General features: G+C 47.9%; 1 protein-coding gene across 1 annotated transcript in view; it reads right to left on the minus strand.

Annotated features, from left to right (window-relative positions):
- Positions 1-244: 244 nt before the first annotated feature.
- LOC139237775 (uncharacterized) overlaps positions 245-27,461 on the minus strand; it is a 29,479-nt gene continuing 2,262 nt past the window's right edge. Inside the window, exons 2-7 of the mRNA XM_070866960.1 lie at positions 21,767-21,880; positions 21,373-21,515; positions 5,790-5,855; positions 3,042-3,236; positions 1,124-1,284; positions 245-860 (exon numbers count right to left, since the gene is read on the minus strand). Of these exons, the coding sequence (XP_070723061.1) occupies positions 670-860; positions 1,124-1,284; positions 3,042-3,236; positions 5,790-5,855; positions 21,373-21,515; positions 21,767-21,880 (870 nt within the window). The 3' untranslated portion in view covers positions 245-669. The remainder of the gene's footprint in view (positions 861-1,123; positions 1,285-3,041; positions 3,237-5,789; positions 5,856-21,372; positions 21,516-21,766; positions 21,881-27,461) is intronic.

The following is a 27,461-nucleotide window of genomic DNA, read 5'->3' on the forward strand; positions in this document are numbered from 1 at the left end:
AACATTTTAAAACAAGTGAACTATTGAGAAGCACTCCCCCCTCCCTACCTATGGTCACGTTTCCCTCCAGATCCTGTCCCACCCCGTGTTTGCACCCCACCGGCCTGTTTTGGTCGACGCAGACCGACACCAAGACGTTGTGCAGAGTGGGACGGCAAGACTTCCTGCCATGGTGGAAGTAACGGAGCGGAAGCAGAAGCCTCAGGCTCTACTTCCGAGTCAGGAGGAACTGTGTCCTCCGTACTTCCTTGTGTGATCGGGGGTCTCGCTGTGAGCGGACACGACACCTTGGGGTGCAGCGCCGTGTCCAGCCAGCAACGCATGCCGTAGGGCATTTGTTGCGGCTGTCTGCTCCCTGATCGTCTCCAATGTCTCCCGAGCAGTCTGTGACTGCTCAGAAGACCAACTGGAGAAGCACGAGCAGAACTCGCTCCAGGATGTGGAGAACTGGCTCCCATTGTTTGAGAAACCCGCGAACCCCTGGATAAGGTCACGACATGACCGATCGCGACCGTCTCCCTGCACGGGGAAAGTAAGCTCTCCGCCTGGTCCTCCATGGCAGGCAAGTGCATATCACGCTGAGCGGACCGCTGTGGGGTCAGCGTGTGCAATGCCACATGTCATGGCGTCACCACTTGCAAACCGCTTGGTCCCGGTGCCTCATCTATCTCAAAAGAGATGGCCGCAGGTTGTTTCCCCCGCCCCCACAAAAAAAATCTCCTGTTCTTCCTCCTCCTCCTCCTCCTGCTCTCGCACAGACGCAGCTGGAGTCTGCACTGGCTCCTCCTCTGGCTCTTCTTCCTGGGAGTGTCCCGATTGGTCAGTGGACGTGTCCGTTGACTCCATCAGTACTTGTTGACCTTTGAAAGACAAATGGAAGTTATAAACAACGTTTAACAATGCAAATCAATTCATCTCAATTAAGAACTCAAAACATTACCATTAGCCCATATGCACAAGCAGTCACCAGGCCTAACATGACCTCATTTGAAGATCAATAGTACATCTCAACAGTATAACTCAAATATATATCAAATTAAAGTATCATTGCACAGGATTACCCGCGTAACAAATATTTACTATTGATTCAGACATTGCACAATGCACAGTTCTCATTACTCACGTGACTCGAGGGTGGGTTCGGCCACATTACGGGTTGTGACCAAATGGCTTTCTGGCCCCACCAAGGCCACTGCAAGCTCCTCGTAGGCGTTGAGCGATTGCAGCATAGCACAGCCCCCCGCCCGTCCTGCGTTGCTCGCGCTGGTTGATGGAAATCTTCTTCTGTAATAGATAAGGTAACATTGCACGGCATAAGCAGATGGATTTGGCAATAAAGATTTAGGACTGACAGATTTATAAGTTCAATTTCAAGTTTGCAATACATTGCATAGAAAGATATTTCATACTGTAACATTCAAATTTATGTTGCGGTGCATAAATGTAATCATAATTTAATCCTAATTTAGTTACTTAGTCATGCTTAAAGATTACAATATAACATTGCAGATTCTAATCAGATTTTCCATACAACATGAAAGAATAAATATGGATGATTTCAAATTTAAATTTCAACTCACTCTTGCAGTCGCCAGTACTGTTCCATCTTTTCCGGCACGGGCTTCATTTGATGCTGACGTGACCACGTCGGCAATCTCTGCCCAAATCCTCCGATATGCACGGGATGGAGGTTTCCCATGCCCACCGCATGTCAGATCTTCCCACCTCGCGCTCACACTATTCACTAGGGCCTCATTTGCCTCTTCGCTGAAGGGTTTGGCCCTTCTCTTTCCTGCAGCTCCCTCCATTCTTTAATTGTATCTGTATTTTCAGTAGCTTAAGATAACCTGCTTCCTTTCTCCTCTCTCTCTCTCTCTCTCTCTCTCTCTCTCTCTCCCAGACCCACACAGAGCTTCTGAGCATGTGTGAAGACCCTTGACCTCTCAAAACGTGGGAAGGAGTATCAACCTGAGAAAAAAATCAACCTGCACATGCGCAGTAATGCGTTGCTAGGGAAGTTTTTTTTTCATTCACTTCCATTTTATTTGGGCGATCGTGAGACCGCCGAGAAATCACATCGCCCATTTGATATCGCTGGGCTAAGACTGAGTGGAAAATCGCAAAAAAAAAAGGGCCTTGAGCCAGCGATCAGCACGGGCGATACGTCCCACATCGCTGGAACAAGGCCCATTTCTTTCAGCCTTAGACACTAAGTGGAAAGTCTAGCCCCAACTTTCCACTTTATAAAATGGGCGTTACCGCGAGCGATGTGAAATGGGCGGGAAATCTTTTGCCCTCCTGCCGCAAAATGTCGGCGTCCATAGCAACGCCACGGCAATGGTCGTTTTCCACATTTCAGGAGGTCAGGGGTCATCAATACATGTGCAGAAGAGGAGAGCGAGAGGGAGCAGAGAGGATCTGAAAGCATGTATGGGTGTGTTGTGTGGTTGTTTGGTTGTTGTGGAAGGTAGGAAAGAGATTTAGCAGCAGTAAAACGAATTGAGAGCACAAATAACATTGTTTGCATGGAAATTTGGGGGAAAAAAAATTAAAATGGAAGGTATGGAGGAGGTTGAGGATGCTGGCAAGAGCAGTGAGGTGAGAGAGGAACAATTGGGAGGACGAAAACGAGCTTGGAGATTCTCCGACGAGGCAAATGCCTCCCTCCCGCAGGAGGTGCTGGGGTCAATTGACCCAGGGTGGGTGTGGGAAGCCCACCCCAAAGGTTTACCAGAAGATATGGGCAGACATAGCCGAGGTGGTCTCGTCGGCAACAAACAAGGTCCGTGAGGGCAACCAGTGTCACAATCGCTGGAACTACCTTGTCGGTTCCGCCAGAGTAAGTATTACATTTATTTACATTTACTTATATATTTATACAATTTGAGTTGTAAATGTAATGAGTGATTAAAATCACATGTGATGTCTTGCACTTATACCGGGAATGCTTTACGCAAAGCCTGCATTTACATAATGCTAATTATCATAATAATCATGATTACATCTGTCAGTTATGTGTGTATCAGTTTCTGTGACAGTACCTGGCAGTGATCTTACACAATGATTTCCTGCCATGTCGTGTGGTTGTAACCTTTTGCAGAAGAAGCTTTCGAGGAATAGGGCTGAGCAGCGGCGCATGGGTTGGGGGCCACCAGTCATCAGCGAGCTCACCGACATCGAGGTGCTGGCACGAATGGGGAGCCACCCCTGATCGGCCACGCAAGCAGCTGCAGAACCTGGTGTGATGCCAAGTGAGTAAAGTATACACTTTGTAAAGTCAATAGATGCCAGACCCACTCATATCCTAACAATAATATATGATTGGTAAAAATGTTATCTAAATAATGATGGTCTCATGAAAATCATTGTAATGCAGAATTTGGTCATGGTCATGAAATGTGATGTCTGTGTTGATTTTGATAACGAAAGTGCTTTTGTCCTGCACATGCTGTGTGTCGCGTTTGAATCACCTTGTGACCCGAGCATCCCCTTCTCCTGGAATAACCTCATTTATGATTTGTAGCTCAGCCAGCAGCACGGCCCCAGGCAACACCACCGAGCCAAGAAGCTCCGGGTTCGGCACCAGACTCACCGGGGGATGGTTAATCTGGTGCTGTAGAGCCCCGATTCTCGCCCGTGGAGCTGCCGGGTGCCTTTTCCACTGATGACAGTGCCGACTTTGAAGAGCCTGCATCGACAAGCTCCATAATCTATGAAACACCGATGACATCTAGTGCTCCTGCGGCCATGCCCTCCTCCACCGTGGAGGTAGCGGGCCCAAGCATCTTGCCGCAGGGCACCCCAAGTGTCTCCATGATGGCGCTGACCACGTGGAGGTTGGTTCGACGCAGCAGGGCTGCTCCACGAGCGGCAGATCTGAGCGGGGACATGGTACACTTGTCCCGGAGGAATGTTGAAATAGGTCAGCAGACCTTCCAGACAATGGGGAGCATATCCCAACAGCTGGCCAGCATGTCTGCCACCATGACCGAATACGTGCCCCGGATGCCAGGAGAAAGATCTTGCTTCTGGCTCGTAGGACATTCCCTCCTCGGGACCGTCCTCTCTCGTATCCGGGCAACCAGCGGATCTGCCGTCTTCCCCCCCCACCCCCCGATGAAGCAGCGCCTGAGGAGCTCTTCGGCAGGGCGGCTTGGAGTCGGGAGGGGAAGGGGTAGAGGTGGGGAGGAGAAGCTGGGGGAAAGGAAAGTGCATGGCCGCAGGAGTTGTATTAGTCACAGTATGTTTATGTTGTTGCTGCTATTTTGTTGGGTGGATTGGGGAAGGGGGGGAGAGGGGTACCTTGTTTTTTTTTGCATTTGTGTTCTACGTTTATGAAGTTTTGTTGAAAATGTGAAAAATTTAATGAATTATATAAATGTTATCAATTTGTTGTGGGGTGGGGTGGGGTGTTTTTTACAGTTATCATTATGATTTTATACAAATGTTCTCATTAAATGTTTTTTTATTTCACATAACCTTGTTGCGCATTGTCTCAGATAAGACCGCTTGAAGCGCGTGGGGTGTAAGTTCTCGTCCTCCCCCTCTGTCTGCCACCTCATTGACTGGGCACATAATGCTCTTCAATATACCTTCTGCCATCTCTAGTCTGCAGTACGTGTGTAGTCATCAAGACAGGCTGAGATATTACAGGCCCCATTACAATAACAATCATTATTATACCTATTGTTCACAAACAATAAATTTACCTACTGAAACACCTAAAAAAAATCCAAATCGTCCACAGTATGGTAAGATATTTGTTCAGATGTTCAAATCACCTTAAAAGAACTGGGGAGTACATCAAAACTCCCCAGAAGTTGAAGCAGCCTTTTATATCAACCGACCTCCGATTTGCAAAATGGCGTCCATACCATTGGGTTGAGTTCAGGTGAGAGCAACTTTTTCTCAGCGGGTTTGTCGTCGAGCGATATTTTTGGCAATATGTGGGTGTAGTGCCGAAAGTAACGCACAGCGATATTATGGACGTTAATTTCGCCCATTCTGATCTTTACGGCAAAAAAAAGTGGGCGGGCAGTATTATTAATTCTCGGCGTTAACTACATGCCGAAAGTAACACTGGGTGATAAGTGAGCGATACATGGGCGTTAGTTTCCATTTTGTTGCTCAATGGGCGCTATCTAGGCGTTATACCTCATCTCAGCATTAAAATGGACGATAAGTGGACGGGATCGATGCAAAAAAAGTGGAAAGTCTAATGTTTCCATACTCGGAATCAGAATCATATAGGTAATGTAATGAACTTGAACAAACTTAACTATCGGCCCATTTGGATCAGTTCGCCCCAGGCCCATCAGTTCCTGAATCCGGCCCTGGTTGTGACCTGAAGCCATATTCAGGCCCCCCCCCTCAAAGGTGGGATGGCAGTAGTTGTCTGAGCTCGCAAAGAGTGCAGATTGCTAATTCTCATCCTTATTTTCAAATCCCTCCATGGCCCTTCACCCCTCCCTATCCTCCAGCCCCACAACTCACCCCTCTAATTCTGCCCTCTTGAGCATCCCTGATTATAATCGCTCAACCATTGGTGGCCGTGTCTTCTGTTGCCTCAACCCCAAGCTCTGGAACTCCCTCCCTAAACCTCTCCGCCTCTCTACCTCTTGTTCCTCCTTCAAGATGCTCCTTAAAACCTACCTCTTTGACCAAGACCTGTGCTAATTTCTACTTATGTGGCTCAGTGTCATATTTTTATCTCATAATGGTCCAGAAATTGCAGTCGGAGGCTTCCCGCGGGCAATTGCCTCCGACCTGAAACATTTCTATGAATTTACCTGGTGGTCCGGGAGGAGCGTGGGATTCCGGTGGGGAGGCCTTCTCTTCCCGCGCTGTGGAGCCTGCTCCCGTCCTCCAGGTTCCCACGGAGACGGTGCAGTCACGTGTGACTGCTCAGCCAATCAGGTACAGTATTCCACAGCTTTCTCATTAATAGCAATGTGAACTCCGTATCTACCAGTTCGCATTGCTATTAATTAAAAAAAAATCAAACACACTAAACACCATAATTAAAAATAAAAAACGCACCTCACATAATTAAAATTAATTGAAATTAAAGTTAATAAATGCCTTGGAAAAAATATATATTTTTCTGATTTTTTTTAAAAGTTTTGTTAAGTGGAGTTAAAAATAAAAACTTACCGTAGTGGGAAGAGTTTTTAACAATAAAATTAGTTTCTAAAATTTAATTTAATTATATTTTCGTATGTTTTAAAACTTGCATCTGTAAAAGTGGGCTATGCACCTGTTTTATTAGGCGCAAGAGTTTTGAGGACATTTGCTGGGCAAGATATGGGCAAGTACCACAATCTTGGCCATGCAAATGTCCTTGCTCCCGAGATGCGGAGGATCTGTCAGGCTCCGCCTCGACAGATCGGAAAAGTCGGTTTTCAGTGCATGCGCATTGTGCGCTGAAAACCGGCTTTTGCGATGCCTTCCCGGGTCCGCACACACTCCGTACGGACCCGGGCAGGCCGGGATTTCCAAGCCAATACTTCTGTGAAGTGCCTTAGTATGTTTCACTGTGTTAAAGGTGCTATATAAATTCAAGTTGTTGTTGTTATGGGAATTTGTGCCCAGACATTTAGCCCCCTGCCATCTGCAATCACCGTAAACAAAAGAGAAAGATTTGCATTTGTATCGCGCTTTTCATGACCTCAGGACATTCCAATACACTTTACAGCCAATGAAGTACTTTTGGAGTGTAGTCACTGTTGCAATGTGGAAAACGTGGCTGCTAATTTGCGCACAGCAAGCTCCCACACACAGCAATGTGATAATGACCAGGTAATCTGTTTTAGCGATGTTGGTTGATGGATAAATATTGGCCAGGGCACTGGGGATAACTCCCCCTGCTCTTCTTTGAAATAGTACCATGGGATCTTTTACATCCACCTGAGAGAGCAGATGGGGCCTCGGTTTAACGTCGCATCCGAAAGATGGCCCCTCCGACAGTGCCGCTCTCCCTCAGTACTGCCCCTCTGACAGTGCAGCACTCCCTCAGTACTGCCCCTCCGACAGTGCAGCGCTCCCTCAGTACTGCCCCTCCGACAGTGCAGCGCTCCCTCAGTACTGCCCCTCCGACAGTGCAGCGCTCCCTCAGTACTGCTCCTCCGACAGTGCAGCACTCCCTCAGTACTGCCCCTCCGACAGTGCAGCGCTCCCTCAGTACTGCCCCTCCGACAGTGCAGCGCTCCCTCAGTACTGCCCCTCCGACAGTGCAGCGCTCCCTCAGTACTGCCCCTCCGACAGTGCAGCGCTCCCTCAGTACTGCCCCTCCGACAGTGCAGCGCTCCCTCAGTACTGCCCCTCCGACAGTGCAGCGCTCCCTCAGTACTGCCCCTCTGACAGTGCAGCGCTCCCTCAGTACTGCCCCTCCGACAGTGCAGCGCTCCCTCAGTACTGCCCCTCTGACAGTGCAGCGCTCCCTCAGTACTGCCCCTCTGACAGTGCAGCGCTCCCTCAGTACTGCCCCTCCGACAGTGCAGCGCTCCCTCAGTACTGCCCCTCCAACAGTGCAGCGCTCCCTCAGTACTGCTCCTCCAACAGTGCAGCACTTCCTCAGCAACTGTACAACCAGTTTTATTCGGTTCTCTCTGGTTCTATATTCCAGCAAAGCTTGTTGAAGCCTCTTCACAGGGTGCAATGGTCCCGGAATACTCTTACAGTAAGGAAGAGCCTGAGAAATACTAGGAGCCCGGTACGCTGTTACATGTATGAACATTTACTGTGCTCGTATCAAAATTACTCTTTCCGCTCTTGTGTGGGAGGTGTTAGCTCACTTATTTTTAGAGAGTCCTGGCGCTCAAGCAAAAGCATGAAGAAAACTGACTCACTGCTCATTATCTGAAGGCTGAGAGAGGAATCTTGGTGTGTGCAAAATGGCCACCGTGCTTCTCGACATGACAAAGTCAATCAAAATGGAGGAAGTATTCTGAGGTGCTTCTGAAGCAGGGCTGAGGACGAAGTGCTATATCAATACAAGCTTTTCTCTCTGCCTTTCTCTTTTTCTCGTTCTCTCCCTCTTTCACTCTCTCTCTTTCTCTGTCACATTCTCTCTCTTTTACAATAGTGACTACACCAGAAAAAAGTACTTCATTGCAATGTTCCCGCTAATATTTTTTTCCGCCGTGGTCCCTTTAAATTTGCATAGCGGCCGCGCATGCGCCGTGTCGTTTCCAGCGGCAATACCTGTTGAGCGGCCTGCGCGGGACCTCCCGACCAATGAGTGGCCACGCACCTTAACGGGAACATTGCTTCATTGGCTGTAAAGCGCTTTGGGACGTCCTGAGGCCATGAAAGCTGTTGTATAAGTAAGTAAGTAAGTAAACACTCAACACCAGGTCTGCGTTCGAAGATTCAAGTAGTCTTTATTTTGCACCGGTGGGGAGCCTGCCTGCTGGTTGTCTGTAGCCAGTCTTCTCCAATGATACAAAGTCCCAAGCAACCTTTTATACACTTAATGATGCATGTCACCTCCTACACGGCCCCCCCATATGTCATTTAATTGGCCCAAAGCCCGCATGCACAGTTGTTGATTGATGAATTCCCTTTCATATCACACAATCATTGGCCTATATCTCATACCAGATGGAGTTTCTTCAACGTGTCACCTTTGACCCCTTTCCCTGTTTAACTGCCCCTCTGGGCCTCCTGTGGTTCGACAGTTTGGCTATTTGTAATTGTCCTCAAGTTACAAAGCTTGTAAAGTTGACCAGTGCAAAACCCCCTTTTAGTTCCGAGACCCATTCTTAACCCTTTAATTATAGCAGAGTTCGAACGCCCCACTTCAATTTATATAGCGCCTTTCATGACCACCGACTGTCTCAAAGCACTTTACAGCCAATGAAGTACTTTTGAAGTGCAGTCACTATTGTAATGTACAAAACACAGCAGCCAATTTGTGCACAGCAAGCTCCCACAAAGAGCAATGTGATAATGACCAGATCATCTGTTTTTTGTTATGTTCATTGAGGGATAAATATTGGCCAAGACACCCGGGATAACTCCCCTGCTCTTCTTCGAAATAATGCCGTGGGATCTTTTACGTCCACCTGAGAGAGAAGACGGGGCCTCGGTTTAACACCTCATCCGAGAGACGGCACCTCCGGCAGTGCGGCACTCCCTCAGCACTGCACTGGGAGTGTCAGCCTAGATTTAAGTGCTCAAGTCCCTGGAGTGGGACTTGAACCCACAACCTTCTGACCCAGAGATGGGAGTGTGCTACCCACTGAACTCAATATTGTATTGCAAACCTGAGTCCTTCTCCCTGTTCCTCTCTTAAAAAATTATATTGGCACACAATTTGGTGCATTCTGGAAAAAAAAAAGCAGCAGATAAAGGATTTCATATCGTCCTTCCCCCGTGCAGTGCAAGAACCTTCCATACATAAACAATTGAGCACAAATTGGTGCTTTAGTTCAATTGCAGTGAAACCTGTATCAATTCAACGCTAATGCAATTGAGTGCGACTATTTCAGTGCATTAAGCATCTTCGGGCAATAGATCTGTGGCTGTTAATCTGCCAAACTCATTACCCCCAAGCCCCTAGAACACCTCCAAAAAAAAAGTGACTAATGCATTCATTTATTTTCATCCGGGCAAAATATAATTAAAAGTGATCGCACAACTGTCTCCTCTGAGCTCAGCTACCCGTTGCTCAATTGCAGTGTGGCGCACTTAGAAAATGTGCAATTAACTGCAACCTCAACTGCTCCAAAACACTCAACGGGAGGGCAGGGAACAGAAAGAGAGATAGAGATAGAGAGAGAGAGAGGGATGGACAGAGAAACAGAGAAATAGAAAGATAGAGCGAGAGAGAGCCAGAGAGCTAGACAGAGACAGACAGAGAGAGAGTCGGAAACAGAGAGACAGAAAGGGATAGACAGAGAAACAGACAGAGACAGAAACAGAGAGAGAGGGATAGACAGAGAGACAGAGACAGGCAAAGAGACAGAGATAGCTAGAGAAATAGGGAGAGACAGAGAAACAGAAAGAGACACACACAGACAGGGAGCCACAGAGAGAGGCAGAAAGAGGCAGAGATATGCAAAGAGTGAGAGAGAGAGTGAAACAGAGAAAGAGACAGAAGAGAAGGAGACAGTGACAGAGAAATAGAGAGACAGAGAGAGTGTGAGATGGAGAGAGAATGAGTGTGAGAGAGACAGAGAGAGAGAGACAGGGAGTGAGTGAAGCAGAGAGAGTGAGAGAGAGAGAGAGAGAGAGAGACAGAGAGATTGAGACAGAGAGAGTGAGAGAGAGAGACAGGGAGATTGAGACAGGGAGATTGAGACAGAGAGAGAGGGGGAGAGACAGGGAGATTGAGACAGAGAGAGAGAGAGAAAGAGAGAGAGAGACAAGGAGTTTGAGACAGAGAGAGAGAGAGACAGGGAGATTGAGAGAGAGAGAGAGAGAGAGAGGGAGATTGAGACAGAGAGCGAGAGAGAGACAGGGAGATTGAGACAGAAAGAGAGGGGGAGAGACAGGGAGATTGAGACAGAGAGAGAGAGTGAGAGTGCGATCGATCTTGAACAGGCAAAGTTTTCAGCATGTTGAAGCGGTCACACCGGAGAGGCCTACACATGTGCACAATGCTATGCATGTATTATTTGAAAACCCAATGGGTGGACTTTCACTGCCTTCATCTGGCAATAACAGGCAGTAATGGCCTCAGAATGGAGTTGGTAGCCTTACCGCCTGGTAAACGCCAATGATGTGGCCGCCGCCATTTTGGAAGGGGCCTACCGCCAGGTGTACAAAGCACCCGCCTGATTCAGGCACTGAGCCTCTTTTAAAATGGAAATCGAGGTCCTATAACATAAATGCTATGATTATCTGCACGGACATCTTTGTGGCCTTCTGCGCATCCGTGCAGTATCCCGGAGCCCCACATGGACAACCGATCCCCTTTTGGGCATGCCTGCTGTTACCCAGGCCCCATGTGCACAGTATCACACAGTTACAGTCCACACCACGGGACACACTTTCCTTGGCTCCGTGCGGAGAAGGTCGCTGCATCCATTGATGACCAGGAAGGAGGGAGAGAGAGAAGGGAGGAGGGGGAGAATGGAGGGGGAGAGAGAGAGAGAGAAGGGAGGAGGGGGAGATAGGGAGAAGAGGGGGAGAGGGGAAAAGGAGAGGTGCAACGAGACCTGGGTGTCATGGTACATCAGTCATTGAAGGTTGGCATGCAGGTACAGCAGGCAGTTAAAAAAGCAAATGGCATGTTGGCCTTCATAGCGAGGCGATTTGAGTACAGGGGCAGGGAGGTGTTACTACAGTTGTACAGGGTCTTGAGGCCACACCTGGAATATTGTGTACAGTTTTGGTCTCCTAACTTGAGGAAGGACATTCTTGCTATTGAGGGAGTGCAGCGAAGGTTCACCAGACTGATTCCCGGGATGGCGGGACTGACATATCAAGAAAGACTGGATCAACTGGGCTTGTATTCACTGGAGTTCAGAAGAATGAGAGGGGATCTCATAGAAACATTTAAAATTATGATGGGTTTAGACAGGTTAGATGCAGGAAGAATGTTCCCAATGTTGGGGAAGTCCAGAACTAGGGGTCACAGTCTAAGGATAAGGGGTAAGCCATTTAGGACCGAGATGAGGAGAAACATCTTCACCCAGAGAGTGGTGAACCTGTGGAATTCTCTACCACAGAAAGTTGTTGAGGCCAATTCACTAAATATATTCAAAAAGGAGTTAGATGTAGTCCTTACTACTAGGGGGATCAAGGGGTATGACGAGAAAGCAGGAATGGGGTACTGAAGTTGCATGTTCAGCCATGAACTCATTGAATGGCAGTGCAGGCTTGAAGGGCTGAATGGCCTACTCCTGCACCTATTTTCTATGTTTCTATGTTTCTATGAAAGAGATAGGAGGGGAAGAGAGGAGGGGAAAGAGAGGAGGGAGACAGAGGAGGGAGAGAGAGGAGGGAGAGAGAGGAGGGGAGAGAGGCAGGGAGAGAGAGAGGATGGGAGAGAGAGGAGGGAGGAGGGAGAGAGAGAGGGAAAGAGAGAGGAGGGGAAAGAGAGAGAAGGGAGAGAGAGAGTGAGAGAGAGGGGAGAGAGAGCGGAGGGGAGAGAGAGAGGAGGGGGAGAGAGGAGGGGGAGAGAGGAGGGGAGAGAGAGTGAGAGAGAAAGAGAGGAGGAGCGAGGGGGAAGGGAGAGAGAGTGAGAGAGGGTAAAGTGAGAGAAAGGGAAAGAGAAGGGGAGAGAGGAAGGGAGAGAACAGAGAGAAGGGAGAGAGCGAGATGAGGGAGAGAGGATTGAAGGGGAAAGAGAAAGGATCGGAGGGGAACTTGGGGAGAGAGGTGGTCAGAAACTTGTTGGGAGGGAAAAGTTCAGAAACTCGGGGGGTGTGAGGACGTTGTTGGGGGGGGGGGGGGAGGGCAGGAACTTGTTTGGGGGGTGGGAGAAGGTCTTAACCCGTGAGGGTGAGCCCTTTATGATCTCGGTGAGCTCTGTTATGTTAGGAGCCTGGCTGTCAGAATGGCTCGAATTACACTTTACAAATTAATTGATTACTTCGGCAGGGAGAATCAACTTACACATTCCAAAGAAACTGCTGGGTGTGTCTTTTCCTCCAAGGGGACCAAACAGAAATCAGGGCTCGTCCTCCAGGTGACCAATCAGAAATCAGTTCTTGTCCTCCGAGGTGACCAATCAGAAATCTGGTATTAGAAGTAAACGTAACCTGAGGTAAATAGGATCTCAATTGCTCTTTTAGTTTGGAACTGGTCTGGAGGCCCAGCAAAGGGTAAGCAGTAAATTATGTTTTTAGGACCCGGGGGATAAGGTGTGCTGCCCCCCGCTCTCCCCCAGAACCCCACCATCCACGATCGCACACACCCCCCCCCACAACATAACCAGCCAGGCCCGGTCTTGAGGCCTTGATCTGACGAGCTGAAACTGTACCACAGGGGATGTCTTTTTGGCTCAGATTTAAATGAGGCTGGAGCCTAAAAATCACAGGAGGGATCTTGAGCGGTCATCGTTCCATTGTCCAAAAGTCAAAATCAACAACACTCAAGAAGCTCGACACCATCGAGGACAAAGCAGCCTACTTGAATGGCACCTCATCCACCACCTTCAACATTCACTCCCTCCACCACCGGCGCACCGTGGCTACAGTGTGTACCATCGACAAGATGCATTGCAGCAACTCGCCAAGGCTTCTTCAGCAGCACCTCCCAAACCCATGGCCTCTACCACTGTATTGTATAGGGTTAATCACATCGGGTTAATGATGATATTCCGACATTTACAGTGTGTTTCTGCTTCAAGTGGAATGTTGTTGATGCAGAGAGAGCGAGAGAGAGTGAGACCTTGATGCGCACACCATCTTGGTTATGGGATGGTCGGCGCCTCGAGGTCTCATGCTTTGTGGACGAGCAGCTGGGGCCTTACAGATTAGGAGTTGGCCATAAGCCACATGCACCCATGATTTGTTCAATAGTATAAAGGAACCGCACTGTCCCGTAGCTCTTTGAACTTCACCTTGGACCGTGCTTCGCGAGCGGTGCCGGGACCCCCAAGGCTCCTGACCAGCCGTTGTTGCGGAGTTCCCGACGGGCCGAAGGCTGTGAGCTTTGTTGCATCTTATCATACTTCTCTTTTCTTTGCTCTCTGTATTATGTTTCTTTTCTCTCAGTAAACGGTATCTTATTCTTTACTTCATTTGTCTTGTCTCTTATTTAACATTCATCCAGATCCCGAACCTGGATCTATTATTATCGATCCAAAACATTTTGGCGTCACGAACAGGATCTGGAAAAATGTTTAAGAGCAAAGACAAGAAGCAGTCTCCTCCTGCGGGAGAGAAGTATAGAATACCAGGGTGGAGCACGAGGGATGAGGGTTTTGGCTCTCTTGCCAATGTGCTAGCCCGGTTTGGACCCCCGCAACATTGGGAAATGCAGTTATTGGAACAGAGCAAAGATAGAGCCGTACCCCACACGGTACTGTCTCTCCTGGAGGAAGTGGGCTTCTCACAGGAGAAAAATAGTCCCCCACAAATGGGATGGATTTTGTTGACAGCATTAAGGGCGATGTGTAAACAACTTAAGGAAAGTGAGGCAGAAAACCGACAGTTAAAAACAGCTGTTAAGGTTTTGGAAAGTCAAAACTCGACTCTGACTGAAGCGGTCCGCACTGCACAAGAGCGGGCGGACAAAGTTCATGAACAATCAGAAACTTTAATATGCCGTCTGGCGACAGTACAAAATAAAAAGAAAGCCAGACGACGGAAATTACAGATAGATCGGTCAAAGGTACGTGCATTGGTAGCTGGACCCACTTGGGATCCGGCTCGTTGGGACGGAGGCATCTGGTACTCCTCTGACTCAGAATATGAGTTGACAGATGTTGAGGGGGGAACGGGAGGAAACTAACGACCCTCCCCCATACGCTCCGAGCACGGAAGCTAGACCCCTTATGACAAATAAGATGAAATAACAAGATGGGGAACAGCCGGTAAACACTAGAGGGGTGCGTGACTTCACCACTCGTGAGTTACAAGAAATAGGGTCTCGATTTCACCAAAAACCCGGGGAATCATTGTCAGAATGGCTAACCCGGATTTGGGACCAGGGAGCATCAGGCATAATACTTAACCCCGAAGAGTTAACAAAAATGGGGACTGTGACTATGGACCACCATATCACAGCAGTGCTACGGAATGTCCGGGGCACAGGTTCGCTATGGGACATGGTTACTATAGGGGTCAGCAAAAATATCCCTCTGCCGTTGATTGGGAAGGGGAGGTAAAACCTTGGAATACTATGGAGGAGGGTGCGCAACATGGCAACACAGGAAGGAATATATCACCAACCATATGGGGGGACCAGATCAGGAGCTCTTTACGGTAGGAATGCGGAGCAGGCTGATGAGAGAGTCGAGAACGGCTAATGTAGAGGGGGATTGAGACCAGCGACAAGGTTCGACCTCTGGGAAAGGTACAGAGTCAGAAAAGATGAAAAAAAGAATTACGCGCAGGGACATGTTCGCGGCTTTACTGAAAGCAGGGGTCCCCAAGAAAAAAATTGATGGAATCTCAATAGGAACGATGTATTCTATGTGGAAGCAATACTGCGTCCCGGGAACAGGGAAGGGTGAAAGGGGGGAGGTAAGGGAGACTAAGTCGGATAGAGATAAGTCTGCGGATGCAGAGAAACCACCTCCCGCTAGTCTATACCCCAAGGTAGAAGAGCTGTGGAAGGCTAGTAATCCCCTCGACTAGGGGTGTGGCCGGGATCCGGGAGTACTCCCCGTTAGAACCACATCAACCCAAGATCCCGGGGATCTGAGGCTACACATTCCGATTACGATACATTGGCGGGGGGGAGGGTGGGGACATACAAAGAGATGTTGCTTTACGAGACACAGGGGAAGAAGTTACTATTATCCATGGAAATCCGAGGAAACACACAGGGACCCGTATGATGATTAATGGGTTCGGAGGGGCAGAAACAGTCGCTGTCCGAACAACTGTCAGAATGGTGTTGGGAAATGGGCCTCCGCGCTGGGTAACGGTCTTAATATCGGCAGTAAAGGAACATATTATTGGGATGGACCTTTTAAAGGGAACATCACACAACACCTCGTTTGGGCGATTCTCATTCGGGATACGGGCGATCACTGAGATTGCAGGGGAAGCAAAGGGGGAACCAGTTGTAATACCACGGCCATCGCGTATAGTGACTATGAAACAGTACCGAATACCTGGGGGACACAAAGAAATAGGGGAAACCATACAAGAGCTCTTGGAGGCGGGTATCATTAGACATGTGGTGTCCCCCTACAATAGCCCTGTTTGGCCTGTGCAGAAACCCGACAAAAGTTGGAGGATGACTGTGGACTACCGACAACTGAACAAATTTGCCCCGCCCCTGGCAACCGCTGTCCCAGATGTAGTAACTATAACAGAGCGGCTGTCTGAAGAAGGTGCGGAGTGGTATACGGTAATCAACCTGGCCAATGCCTTTTTCTCCATTCCAATAGTAGAAGAATCCCAGGACCAGTTTGCATTCACTTGGGAAGGGAGGCAATACACGTTTAAACGCCTACCTCAAGGTTACCTACATAGCCCTACACTATGCCACGGATTGGTGGCCCGGGACCTGGACATGTGCACGTTGGCTCCTAATGTCTCACTGGCACACTACATCGATGATGTACTAATAAGAGGTCCCACCGAGGCAGTGGTGTCAGAAGCCCTAGCTACTTTAGTCCAACACATGCGAGACAGGGGCTGGGAGATAAATCCGAAGAAGGTGCAGGGCCCTAGCCAGACTGTCCAGTTTCTGGGGATCCAATGGTCTCAGGGTGAGCGCATCATACCCGAGCCTGTGAAGAATAAAATTCAAGAAATGGCCACCCCCACGAATAAAACTGAGACACACAAGGTCGGGCGAGCGCAGCAAAGCTCCATGGTGCTCTGGAAATAGTATATCGCAGACAGAGCAAGTAGAGGAAAAGAAGGAATCACCCAATTACATGAACATGTGGCTGAATACCCACAAACAGCTGAGAGTGAACTTACGCAGTCGTCTGTCAGTTTAACCAAAGAGTCACCGATCTCCTGGGGAGTGCCTTTTGAACAGTTAACACCTGAAGAACGTAGCCATGCCTGGTTCACAGATGGCTCAGCGGTCTGGCGAAATAGCCTTCGGCGATGGCGAGCCGCTGCCTTCAGTCCAAAAACCCAGACAATTGTGCATGATGAGGGCGTGGGAGGCTCCAGCCAGCTAGCAGAACTAGCCGCTGTAGTCCTTGCGTTAGAAGAGGAACAGCGACAAGTACACATATATACTGACTCATGGGCAGTAACCAATGGCATGGCGAGCTGGATGCGAAACTGGCATGAACATAACTGGCAAATAACTGGGAAAAACTTGTGGGGAAAGCACCTATGGGAACAAATATGGTCCAAAGTCCAGAAGATGAAAATAACTGTAGATCATGTGGACGCTCACATGAAAAACACTTCAAAGACCTCTGAATATAATAACACCGTTGATAATATAGCCCGGGTATGGGCTGTCAAAGAGACGGAAGAGGAAGAATATGGCATAGGCAAGTGGGCCCACCACAAATCTGGACATTTGGGCATTCAGGGTACAATACAATGGGCACGAAATAGGGGGTTACATTTGACTACGGACGGTGTGAAACAGATCATAAACACCTGTGAAATTTGTCAAAAGGTGAAACATTTTTCCCTACATCAACAACCCGGTGCCCATATTAAGAGAGGGACTCAACCAGCACAAATATGGCGAGTTGATTATGTAGGACCTTTACCATTGCAACAACGGTTCCAATATTTGCTCACTGCTGTTGATACCTATTCTGGACTTTTGATAGCTTATCCAGTGACTAAAATGAATCAACAAAGTATGATTAAAGGACTGGAGAATCTAATCACATACTACGGTGAGCCAGCAGAAGTACAGTCCGATAATGGTCGCACTTCACAGGTCAAACAGTGCAACAGTGGGCGGTAGACAACGGGATCTATTGGATGTTTCACATACCTTACTATCCGCAAGCTGCAGGGTTAATAGAATGCATGAATGGACTACTTAAGCAACAGATTAAAATATTAACTCCCACGAACACATTGCAAGGGTGGTTAAAGGTCTTACCACAAGCAGTGTGCAATCTGAATCACTGACCATTGCGGGGGGATCTCCCATAAGCCACATGTTAGGCAAAGTTAGTGTCCCTACTATTGAAAAAGAAAATCTGACTCAGGACAGTTTGTGAAGGAGGAAAAGTGTGGGTGCAGTACCCCCAGAAACCCTTACAACCAAGGGGAAATCTTAGCGAAAGGAGAAGGAAACACTTATTGGGTGCTCCTGACTGGTCAAGATATTCCTCTCTGTGTTGACAAGGGTAAATTGACTAAACGGGGCTGAATTAATATACTTATGCTTCCTCCCACAGGAATTCTGCCCAAAATGGTGACTTACCAACTCGTGCTGGCAAGTCTCTGTGTCTCGTTATCTGTGACTGTGCTACTTCCATCCTCAAACACAGCATGGGATGGCCATATAGGGTGGCGGTTAGCTAACACTGATCGTATGCAAGATAATTTTACCTGTCCTTCCGGGCAAGCCTGCACTATAGGACACTGGAGCATCACTTATGACGCATGCGGGTACTGGGGAGGCCCAGGACAGGTGCTATTAACAGTAAGCACGTGGGCCAGCATCGCGTTATCAATCAAGTGGCTAAAAGATATGACAATGATATGCAATGTGCACTCCAATGTGTCGTTATTGCACAACGTCACATGGTTAAGGAGTTGGGCCCACAACATTACGTCAAGCAATGACACTATGTCAGATGAAATTAAGTTAAATGCGTCTCTATGGTATGGATGTACAAATGCCTCCGTAATCACTGGTAAGGGAATTATGGGCCACTTTTGGTCAATGCCTGTAGTTAAGCATTCTGAGAGCCCCATGGATCATTTGCAATGACTATACTCTACATGTACACCTGTGCTTACATCCCCACCAATATTAAATCTCACACTACAAGTCCGGTATGCGGACAAGCCGTCTGACACTTGTAATATAACAACAATTAAAGCAAATCTGAAAACATTAGTGAGACAAAGGCGTGATATATTAGCCACAATATTAGGAGGCATAGGAACAGGAATAGGAGCATTAAACTCTATGGATATCGAGACCTTACAAAACAAAATACAAAAGGTAGGGAGACTCACTGGAGATGCAATTCGATTGCGAAATGCATGGGGCAGAGGTCTCACAGGACAGATGTTTTCTAGTTAGCTGTCAGACGTAATGCGATGGGAACACAAAGATAAAACTATTCAAGAGATAGGGAGTGTCATCGGGCGACAACAAGAATTAGGTCATCACACCCAATGCATGTTTGAAGAAGTAACCCGGCAACTATTAAGGGCCGAGTTAGAACATATTACCACGTCAGGGCTTGCAGATAGTTGGAGCAAAATATTCCACTTCGGCAACAGAAATATAGGGGTAAAACCTGATATGCAACATACACATTGTGATGACCAGGGGTGTAACTTTACTATGAGAATAGTCAATATCACAAAAACTAACATTTGGTGCCAGTTTATAGTGCTTCCCCACCTGTATGGCCAAAATCTGTGGGTACCCGAGTTCAAGGGTGGATGGATTGATGCTAGCAATAGAACTCACCGAGCTCAAGATTGTCAAATATGGCCTTTCGGTATGGTGTGTCCTTTGCACACACCTGTGTTTGAACCATGCTCCCTTCAGCATACAGCGGGAACATGTATTTGGACACTTGTACCATACAATGATACAATTTTACATGAAATCTGACAGAATTATGTTTGTATTACTAGTGTCTATCCCATTTATCTCTAAATGCTTGCTTTAAAGATGTGAATACCATATATGACCTTCATTCTAAAAGGTCATATCGATTGGGACGATGGAAAAATGTTGTGCGCCATCGCACCGTCCTAGGCATTACGAACCTTCCTCCCACTATAGACCTAACTCGTTTAGCTCAATATCTAAAAGATAATCAAAAGGTCACTGATGAATTGAGCAAACGAGGGCATACTCTTCATACTCTGCAAGTTGCTATGAGTTACAGTGAAGGCGCCTTGGTCAGAGTTGCGACAACGGTCACCGACCTTACGATACACCATTGGTGGAACATCTTTTACGGATGGTCCCCAAAAACATCGGCCGCTTTGAAGCTGTTAATACATCCTATCGTTGTTTTACTCGTCGCATTATTACTGATATTACTGTTGTATGTATTCTTTGGTGTAGATTGCGGGCGTTGCTTGCGCATACTCAACGTGTAATTGATGCATTACGCCTTCAACTCGATTATATTACTTAGAATGTCTAAATATCAAGGGTGGATTATATTGTATAGGGTTAATCACATAGGGTTAATGATGATATTCCGACATTTACAGTGTGTTTCTGCTTCATGCCTTGTGGAATGTTGTTGATGCAGAGAGAGAGAGAGAGAGAGAGAGAGACCTTGATGCGCACACCATCTTGTTTATGGGACGGTCGGCGCCTCGAGGTCTCATGCTTTGTGGAAGAACAACTGGGACCTTACAGATTAGGAGTTGGCCGTAAGCCACATGCACCCATGTTTATTCAATAGTATAAAGGAACGGAACTGTCCAGTAGCTCTTTGAACTTCACCTTGGACCGTGATTCGCGAGCGGTGCCGGGACCCCCAAGGCTCCTGACCAGCCGCCGTTGCGGAGTTCTCGACGGGCCGAAGGCTGTGGGCTTTGTTGCATCTTATCATACTTCTCTTTTCTTCATAATCTGTATTATGTTTCTCTTCTCTCAGTAAACGGTGTTTTATCTTTACTTCATTTGTCTTGTCTCTTATTTAACATTCATCCAGATCCCGAACTTGGATCTATTATTATTGATCCAAAACAACCACCTAGAAGGGCAAGGGCAGCAGGCGCATGGGAACACCACCACCTCCACGTTCCCCTCCAAGTCATACACTATCCTGACTTGGAAAGATATCGGCCATTCCTTCATCGTCGCTGGGTCAAAATCCTGGAACTCCCTCCCCAGCAGCACTGTGGGAGCACCTTCACCACACGGACTGCAGTGGTTCAAGAAGGCGGCTCACCACCACCTTCTCAAGGGGCAATTAGGGACAATGCGGGCTTGGTCCCTGGCTGCCCCGTGGCAGCTGACTGACTTCACTGGGCTGGCAGTTGATTATCGAATCCTGGTCCCAGGCACCACACCCCCAGCACTCAGCCACCAAAACTCTCGACCTAGCAACACTCACACCCACATCTCACATCTTGCACACAATGACAGTTATTCAACTATGGCAGTCACCAGGGTTATTAGTTAATGGAATTCATGTGATATGTTTATAGATACATGTATTAGGTGTGTTTGGAATATTTTGTGGTCTCTCTCATTTCAGCTTTGCACACAGGAGGACACTGTGTTATGGTGTGAGACAGGGATGGTATGATGGGGATGTGGTGAGCTACGGGGATCTGGGACTTCATTCATGCGAATCAGAGTCTGATGATCCGGTCACGGACAGTCCGTCCGGAAAGCCGATTGTCTTGCTGCCTCTGCCCTCCCTCCTGTTTCTCCTCATCCTCTGCCTCCTCGCCCTCTGCCTCCTCGTCCTCCACTCCCTCCTCGTCCTCCTCCTCCTCATTTTCCTCCTCCTCCTCCTTTTCCTCGTCCTCCTCCTCGTCCTCCTCCTCGTCCTCCTCCTCATCCTCCTCCTCCTCCTCATCTTCCTCCTCCTCGTCTTCCTCCTCCTCGTCCTCATCTTCCTTTTCCTCCTCCTCCTCCTCATCCTCCAACTCCTCGTCCTCCTCCTCATCCTCCTCTGCCTCGTCATCCTCCTGATGTAATCCCACAATCCCACAGCTCCCGTATCTGTGAGAAATGTGAGCAGAAGCCTTCGACAAATAATGAGTGTCTTTTTGCACTTGAACGAACACTTCCTGTCACCAAAAAATCTTGCAATAACTAAAGAGAGCTGTTTCAGTTGCAGGAAGTCGCAAACAGTCAGTGAAAGTGCAAAGCCCTGCCAGGTACAGCTGATTGGGAATGTTCTGCCTTTAACTATCACTGGTGCAGTCTGCTTACTGCTGGTAGACATCAGCTCTCCCTGTCGCTGTTCTGATCTGCCATTAAGGTAAGTGGCTAAATCCAATGTTGGAGATCGGGCATCCAGTGAGCGTTGCACACTCACTGACGTCACAATCTCCATGATGGCGAGGTCCCCGGCGACCGAGTTTACCGGCAGCGCCATTGGCCCCACCGACATGGTGTGCAGCGCTGAAATCAGCATCAGGTGTCGTTTCAGCTGTCAACGGCATTTTACCGCCATCTTGTGGTGCCAACGTGTGGCACAAACCACACGAATTTCTCCCCCTTAAGTGTTTGCTTTTGTTCCCTGGCCATTTCATTTCCATTTCTCCACCATGCTCTCCTTTCCTGCAACACAGAAAGAAAATTGCATTGATATCCTTGCTCCTGTCATCCCTCAAAAGTGTCTCAAAATGCTCAGCGTGCACAGAATCACCGTGAAGTGAGGCGAGTGTTATGTGGACATTGACCTTTTGCTGGGGTGTGATGCCCACGGAAAGCCCTGGCACCTCGCCCACGAGGGTATTCTTCATGGTGGGCTATTTGACTAATAGACTAGTGAAGCTGGGTCTTTTCCTCGCCCAGTATTCTCAGGGCTGTGCTTTTCAGTCGCAGTTGGAGATGGCAGGACAAGTTGAGAAGGCTGCTAAAAAGGGCTTTTGGGATCCCGGGCTTTATAAATAGAGGCATGGGGCTGGGTTTTCAGTTCTGGTTATTCCGGGGCGTTAATGGCGGCGTGGCGGTAAAGTTTGGGCCCAGGAAATGGTTTGTGTCCTCAGCCACAGAATTCACCAGCTGGGCCCTGAGTATGGGCGGGGCGCCAAGCGAGGCATTCCTGCCTCTCTCAGGGCGCTGGGCCGGCTGTGCAAGTGAAATACCCGAGTTAAAGAGCTGGTCTCGGAGCGCCCGAAGAGAGACTTGTTTGAAGAAGAAAAAAAATCGGCACAAAACACACACAAGAAACATTACCAAGACGCTTCCCACCCCACATTCGGGTAAATCGCTAAGATAAAAATAAACAAAACAATCAAACTTACCTCATTCATTACTGACGTCACTCACCGCTGCCGGGACAGCTCTGACCGCCCGGTGTTCCAGGCGTTCCCACTAGTGGGCGCTACAGGGTGCTCGAGGCTCAGCGCCAATTCAAAATCGAAGCGCTGTCGAAACCGGTGGAGGGGGGGCGCCTTGCACGCCGGCTTGACGCTCCCGGGCGGTGCTGCTCCACACCACCCGCAAAACCGGCATCTGGGAACTGGCCGCCTGCCCGGGAACCATCCCCGCCGCCATTACCGCCCCTCCGGGGCGCAAACAGAGGCGGCAAAAGACGGGAAAATCCAGCCCATAGAGTCAAAAGCCAAGAAGTTATGTTCGACCTTTTCAAGACACTGGGCGGGCCTCAGCTGGAATGTTGTTGCCAATTCTGGGCGCCGCTCTTTAGGAAGGTTAGCCAAGTCTTAGGAAGGGTCAGAGGTTGACTAGAATGGTAGCAGGGGTGAAAGACGAGTTACGTGGAGAAGCTGGGGTTGTTCTCCTTAGAGCAGTGAAGGTTATGGGGAGATTTGATAGAGGTGTTCAAAACTATGAAGAGTTTTGATAGAGTAAATAAGGAAAAAGTGTGGCAGAAGGGTCATTAAAGCTGCGCCCTCTGGTTAAGGTAATTGGCAATGGAACCAGAGGGGAGCTGTTACATATATAGACCTGTATTTACTCTGTACAGCCACCAGAGGGCTCATCCTCTAGAGCCCCAAGGGATTCCACAATCCCTTGTGAGAACAGGTATTTAAGGAGGCTTCACAGGTTGGAGAGGCACTCTGGATACCTGCAATAAAAGACTACGGTCACATTTACTTTGAGCTCACAGTGTTCGGTCTGACTCTTTCTTCATACACAACAGGAGCGATGAGAAAAAATTCAGGCAGCGAGTTATGGTCTGGAACGCCTGCCTGAAAAGGGGGGGTGGAGTATCTTTCAAAAGGAAAATGGATATACCCTTTAAGGGGAAATATGTGCAGGGCTATGGGGAAAGAGCGGGGAGACTGGGACTAGTTGGAAATCTCTATCAAAGAGCCGGCACAGGCATGATGGGCTGAATGGCCTCCTTCTGTGACAGTAAGTGACGAGGTGGCCAGAAAATGAGTGCAAGCGGGAAATGAGCAATCATTGTCTACTTGATCCATCAAGACGTGTTGAGCTCATCAGTTGAGATTAAAGCCTGCAGATTGCAATGAAGAATGAAATTCATCAAGATCTATCCAAGATATTAAAACTGAAGTTAATTATACTGCAGTCCTTCTCTGCACTCAACGATTCCACAAGTATGGAGTTAGTAGATTCTAATCAACCAGCCGAGAATATGAATTGGTCTTTTAATGGTGTCTGTCTGATACGCATTTTCTTGCTTTGAAAATCATTTAATAAACCTGTCCTTCATCCATGCCTTTGTTACCTCTAGACTTGACTACTCCAACGCACTCCTGGCTGGCCTCCCACATTCTACCCTACGTAAACTTGAGGTCATCCAAAACTCGGCTGCCCATGTCCTAACTCGCACCAAGTCCCGCTCACCCATCACCCCTGTGCTCGCTGACTTACATTGGCTCCCGGTTAAGCAACGCTTCCATTTCAAAATTCTCATCTTTGTTTACAAATCCCTCCATGGCCTCGCCCCTCCCTATCCCTGTAATCTCCTCCAGCCCCACAACGCCCCGAGATATCTACACTCCTCAAATTCTGCCCTCCTGAGCATCCCTGATTATAATCGCTCAAACACTGGTGGCCGTGCCTTCTGTTGCCTGGGCCCCAAGCTCTGGAACTCTCTCCCTGAACCTCTCCGTCTCTCTACCTCTCTTTCCTCCTTTAAGACGCTCCCTAAACCTCTCCGTCTCTCTACCTCTCTTTCCTCCTTTAAGATGCTCCCTAAACCTCTCCGTCTCTCTACCTCTCTTTCCTCCTTTGAGATGCTCCTTAAAAAGCTTATGGTCATCTGCCTTGATTTCTTCTTGTGTGCCTTGGTGTCAATTTAATTTGTTTCTCTTGTAACACCCCTGTGAAGCGCCTTGGGACATTTTACTACGTTAAAGGCGCTATATAAATACAAGTTCTTATTGTTGCTCAGACAATACCACAGGAATGAATGGATAGGATTGCTCACCAACACACTCCAGCTGATGCTCAGTCCTCTTGGCCAAAGTTGACTTTGGAAACGATTCTGTAAGTGGCAACAGAGGCTTGGCGCCCAGTCTGTTGCCTAAAGGGGACTGAATGTGTATGGCGCTCCTGTTTCTGAGTCAGAAGGTGGAGGGTTCATTGTTCCACTCCAGCATTGAGCACTTAATCCAGGCTGACACCCCCAGCGCAATAAGGAGGAAGTGCTGCACTATCAGAGGTGGCATCTTTTGGATGAATTGTTAAACAGATGTCCACCCTCTGGACGTAAAAGACCCCATCAGACTATTTCAAGAGGCACATGTGAGTTCTCCGCAGTGTCATACTCAATATTTATCCCTCAACCAACATCACTAAAAAAAAATGATATCCGGTAATTTATTCCTTTGCTGTTTGTGGGAGCTTGCTGAGCTCAATTTGATTGCTGCGTTTCCTACATTACAACGATTCGCACTTCATTGGCTATAAAGCATTTTGCGATCGTGAAAGGCGCTATATAAATGCAAGTCTTTCTTTTTTTATTTAACTAAATATAAACACTATCTCCACTGACTTTACATTGGCCCTGAAATCCCACTGCACTGCTTCCCATGGGCGCACAACAGAAAATGGTAAGAAAAGATGCGCACCTATCTGTTCCTGCTGTGCCCACCAGCAATCCCGATCCTGAGGCCTCCTCTCCATGCGCATCACAACGCGTGCACGTCGGGACAGTTGTAGAGCTGGATTGGAGTCACGTGGCACTGGGCAGCCAATCCAGGTAAAGTATTTTCTCATTCATAATAATGGGAACTCTGTAAGTAGGACCCCCCTTCCCCACCCCCCTCAAACACCAATAAAAAATAGAAAAAATACATCACCTATTTAAGATTAATTTAAATTAAAGTTAATAATGTCTTTAAAAAAAAAATCCAAATTTTTATTCTAAGATTTTTAATTATGGTTTAAAATAAACTTGCCTCAGTGGGCAGGGTTTTTGACATTAAAATGTGCTTTTTAAATTTTATTTTACAATGTTTTTGTATGTTTTAAAACTCTTATGCTGGTAAAAGTGGGCTATGCACCTGCTTTTATCAGGCGCAAGAGTTTTCAGGACATTTGCTGGGTAAGACATGGGCAAATACCGTAGTCTTGCCCATGCGAATGTTCTGGCTGTGGGGATCCAGAAGATCTGCTTGACAGATCGGAAAAAACGTGTTTTTGCCGTATGCGCATTGTGCGCTGAAAACTGGCTTTTGCGATACCTTCCCGGGTCCGTACACACTCCGTACGGACCCAGGGAGGCTGGGATTTCTGGGCCAATATCTTTCAACAATAGCACCTTCAGTGGGTGAGGTCTTTCAACTTGCAGGTGTTCTTGGATTCGTGGCTCAGTTCACAGAGGTAATCCCTCAGGCGTTGTCTTGACATCACTGAAAGCGGTAAATGAGCAGAGCTGTCAGTGAAGGAACAGCGGCCAAGAATTCCCGTAAGACTGCGGAAACACCAAGGGCAGATACTTACTAGCCTGCAGCCATTGGTGAAGCCCCGCTCGGTCAACCAAAACACATCTAAAGTTCAGCTTGGATGACTCAGCTGGTAAAATCAACAAGATGTCTGAGGTTCAACCCCTGACGTGTGCTCAAGGACCTCAGTCAGGATAGTGGTGACACAAAAACCATGCCAAAATTTGCAGGCCACAGGAATGTGGGAAGGGAAGACCTTGAGACAATCACGATCACTAGGGGGGTAGTGCTGGACAGGCTAATGGGACTCAAAGTAGACAAGTCCCCTGGTCCTGATGAAATGCATCCCAGGGTATTAAAAGAGATGGCGGAAGTGAAAGCAGATGCATTCATTATAATCTACCAAAATTCTCTGGACTCTGGGGAGGTACCAACGGATTGGAAAGCAGCTAATGTAACGCCTCTGTTTAAAAAAGGGGGCAGGCAAAAGGCAGGTAACAATAGGCCGGTTAGTTTAACATCTGTAGTGGGGAAAATGCTTGAAACTATCATTAAGGAAGAAATAGCGGGACATCTAGATAGGAATAATGCAATCAAGCAGACGCAGCATGGATTCATGAAGGGGAAATCACGTTTAACTAACTTACTGGAATTCTTTGAGGATATAACGAGCATGGTGGATAGAGGTGTACCGATGGATGTGGTGTATTTGGATTTCCAAAAGGCATTCGATGAGGTGCCAAACAAAAGGTTACTACAGAAGATAAATGTACGCGGCATCGGAGGAAATGTATTAGCATAGATAGAGAATTGGCTGGTGAACAGAAAGCAGAGAGTCGGGATAAATGGGTCCTTTTCCGGTTGGAAATCGGTGGTTAGTGGTGTTCCACAGGGATCAGTGCTGGGACCACAACTGTTTACAATATACATAGATGACCTGGAAGAGGGGACAGAGTGTAGTGCAACAAAATTTGCAGATGACACTAAGATTAGTGGGAAAGCGGGTTGTGTAGAAGACTCAGAGAGGCTGCAAGGAGATTTGGATAGGTTAAGCGAATGGGCTAAGGTTTGGCAGGTGGAATACAATGTCGGAAAGTGTGAGGTCATCCACTTTGGGAAAACAAACAGTAAAAGAGAATATTATTTGAATGGGGAGAAATTACAACATGCTGTGGTGTAGAGGGA

Source organism: Pristiophorus japonicus, chromosome 24, assembly GCF_044704955.1.
Source record: "Pristiophorus japonicus isolate sPriJap1 chromosome 24, sPriJap1.hap1, whole genome shotgun sequence".
In the NCBI taxonomy this organism is placed as follows: Eukaryota; Metazoa; Chordata; class Chondrichthyes; family Pristiophoridae; genus Pristiophorus; species Pristiophorus japonicus.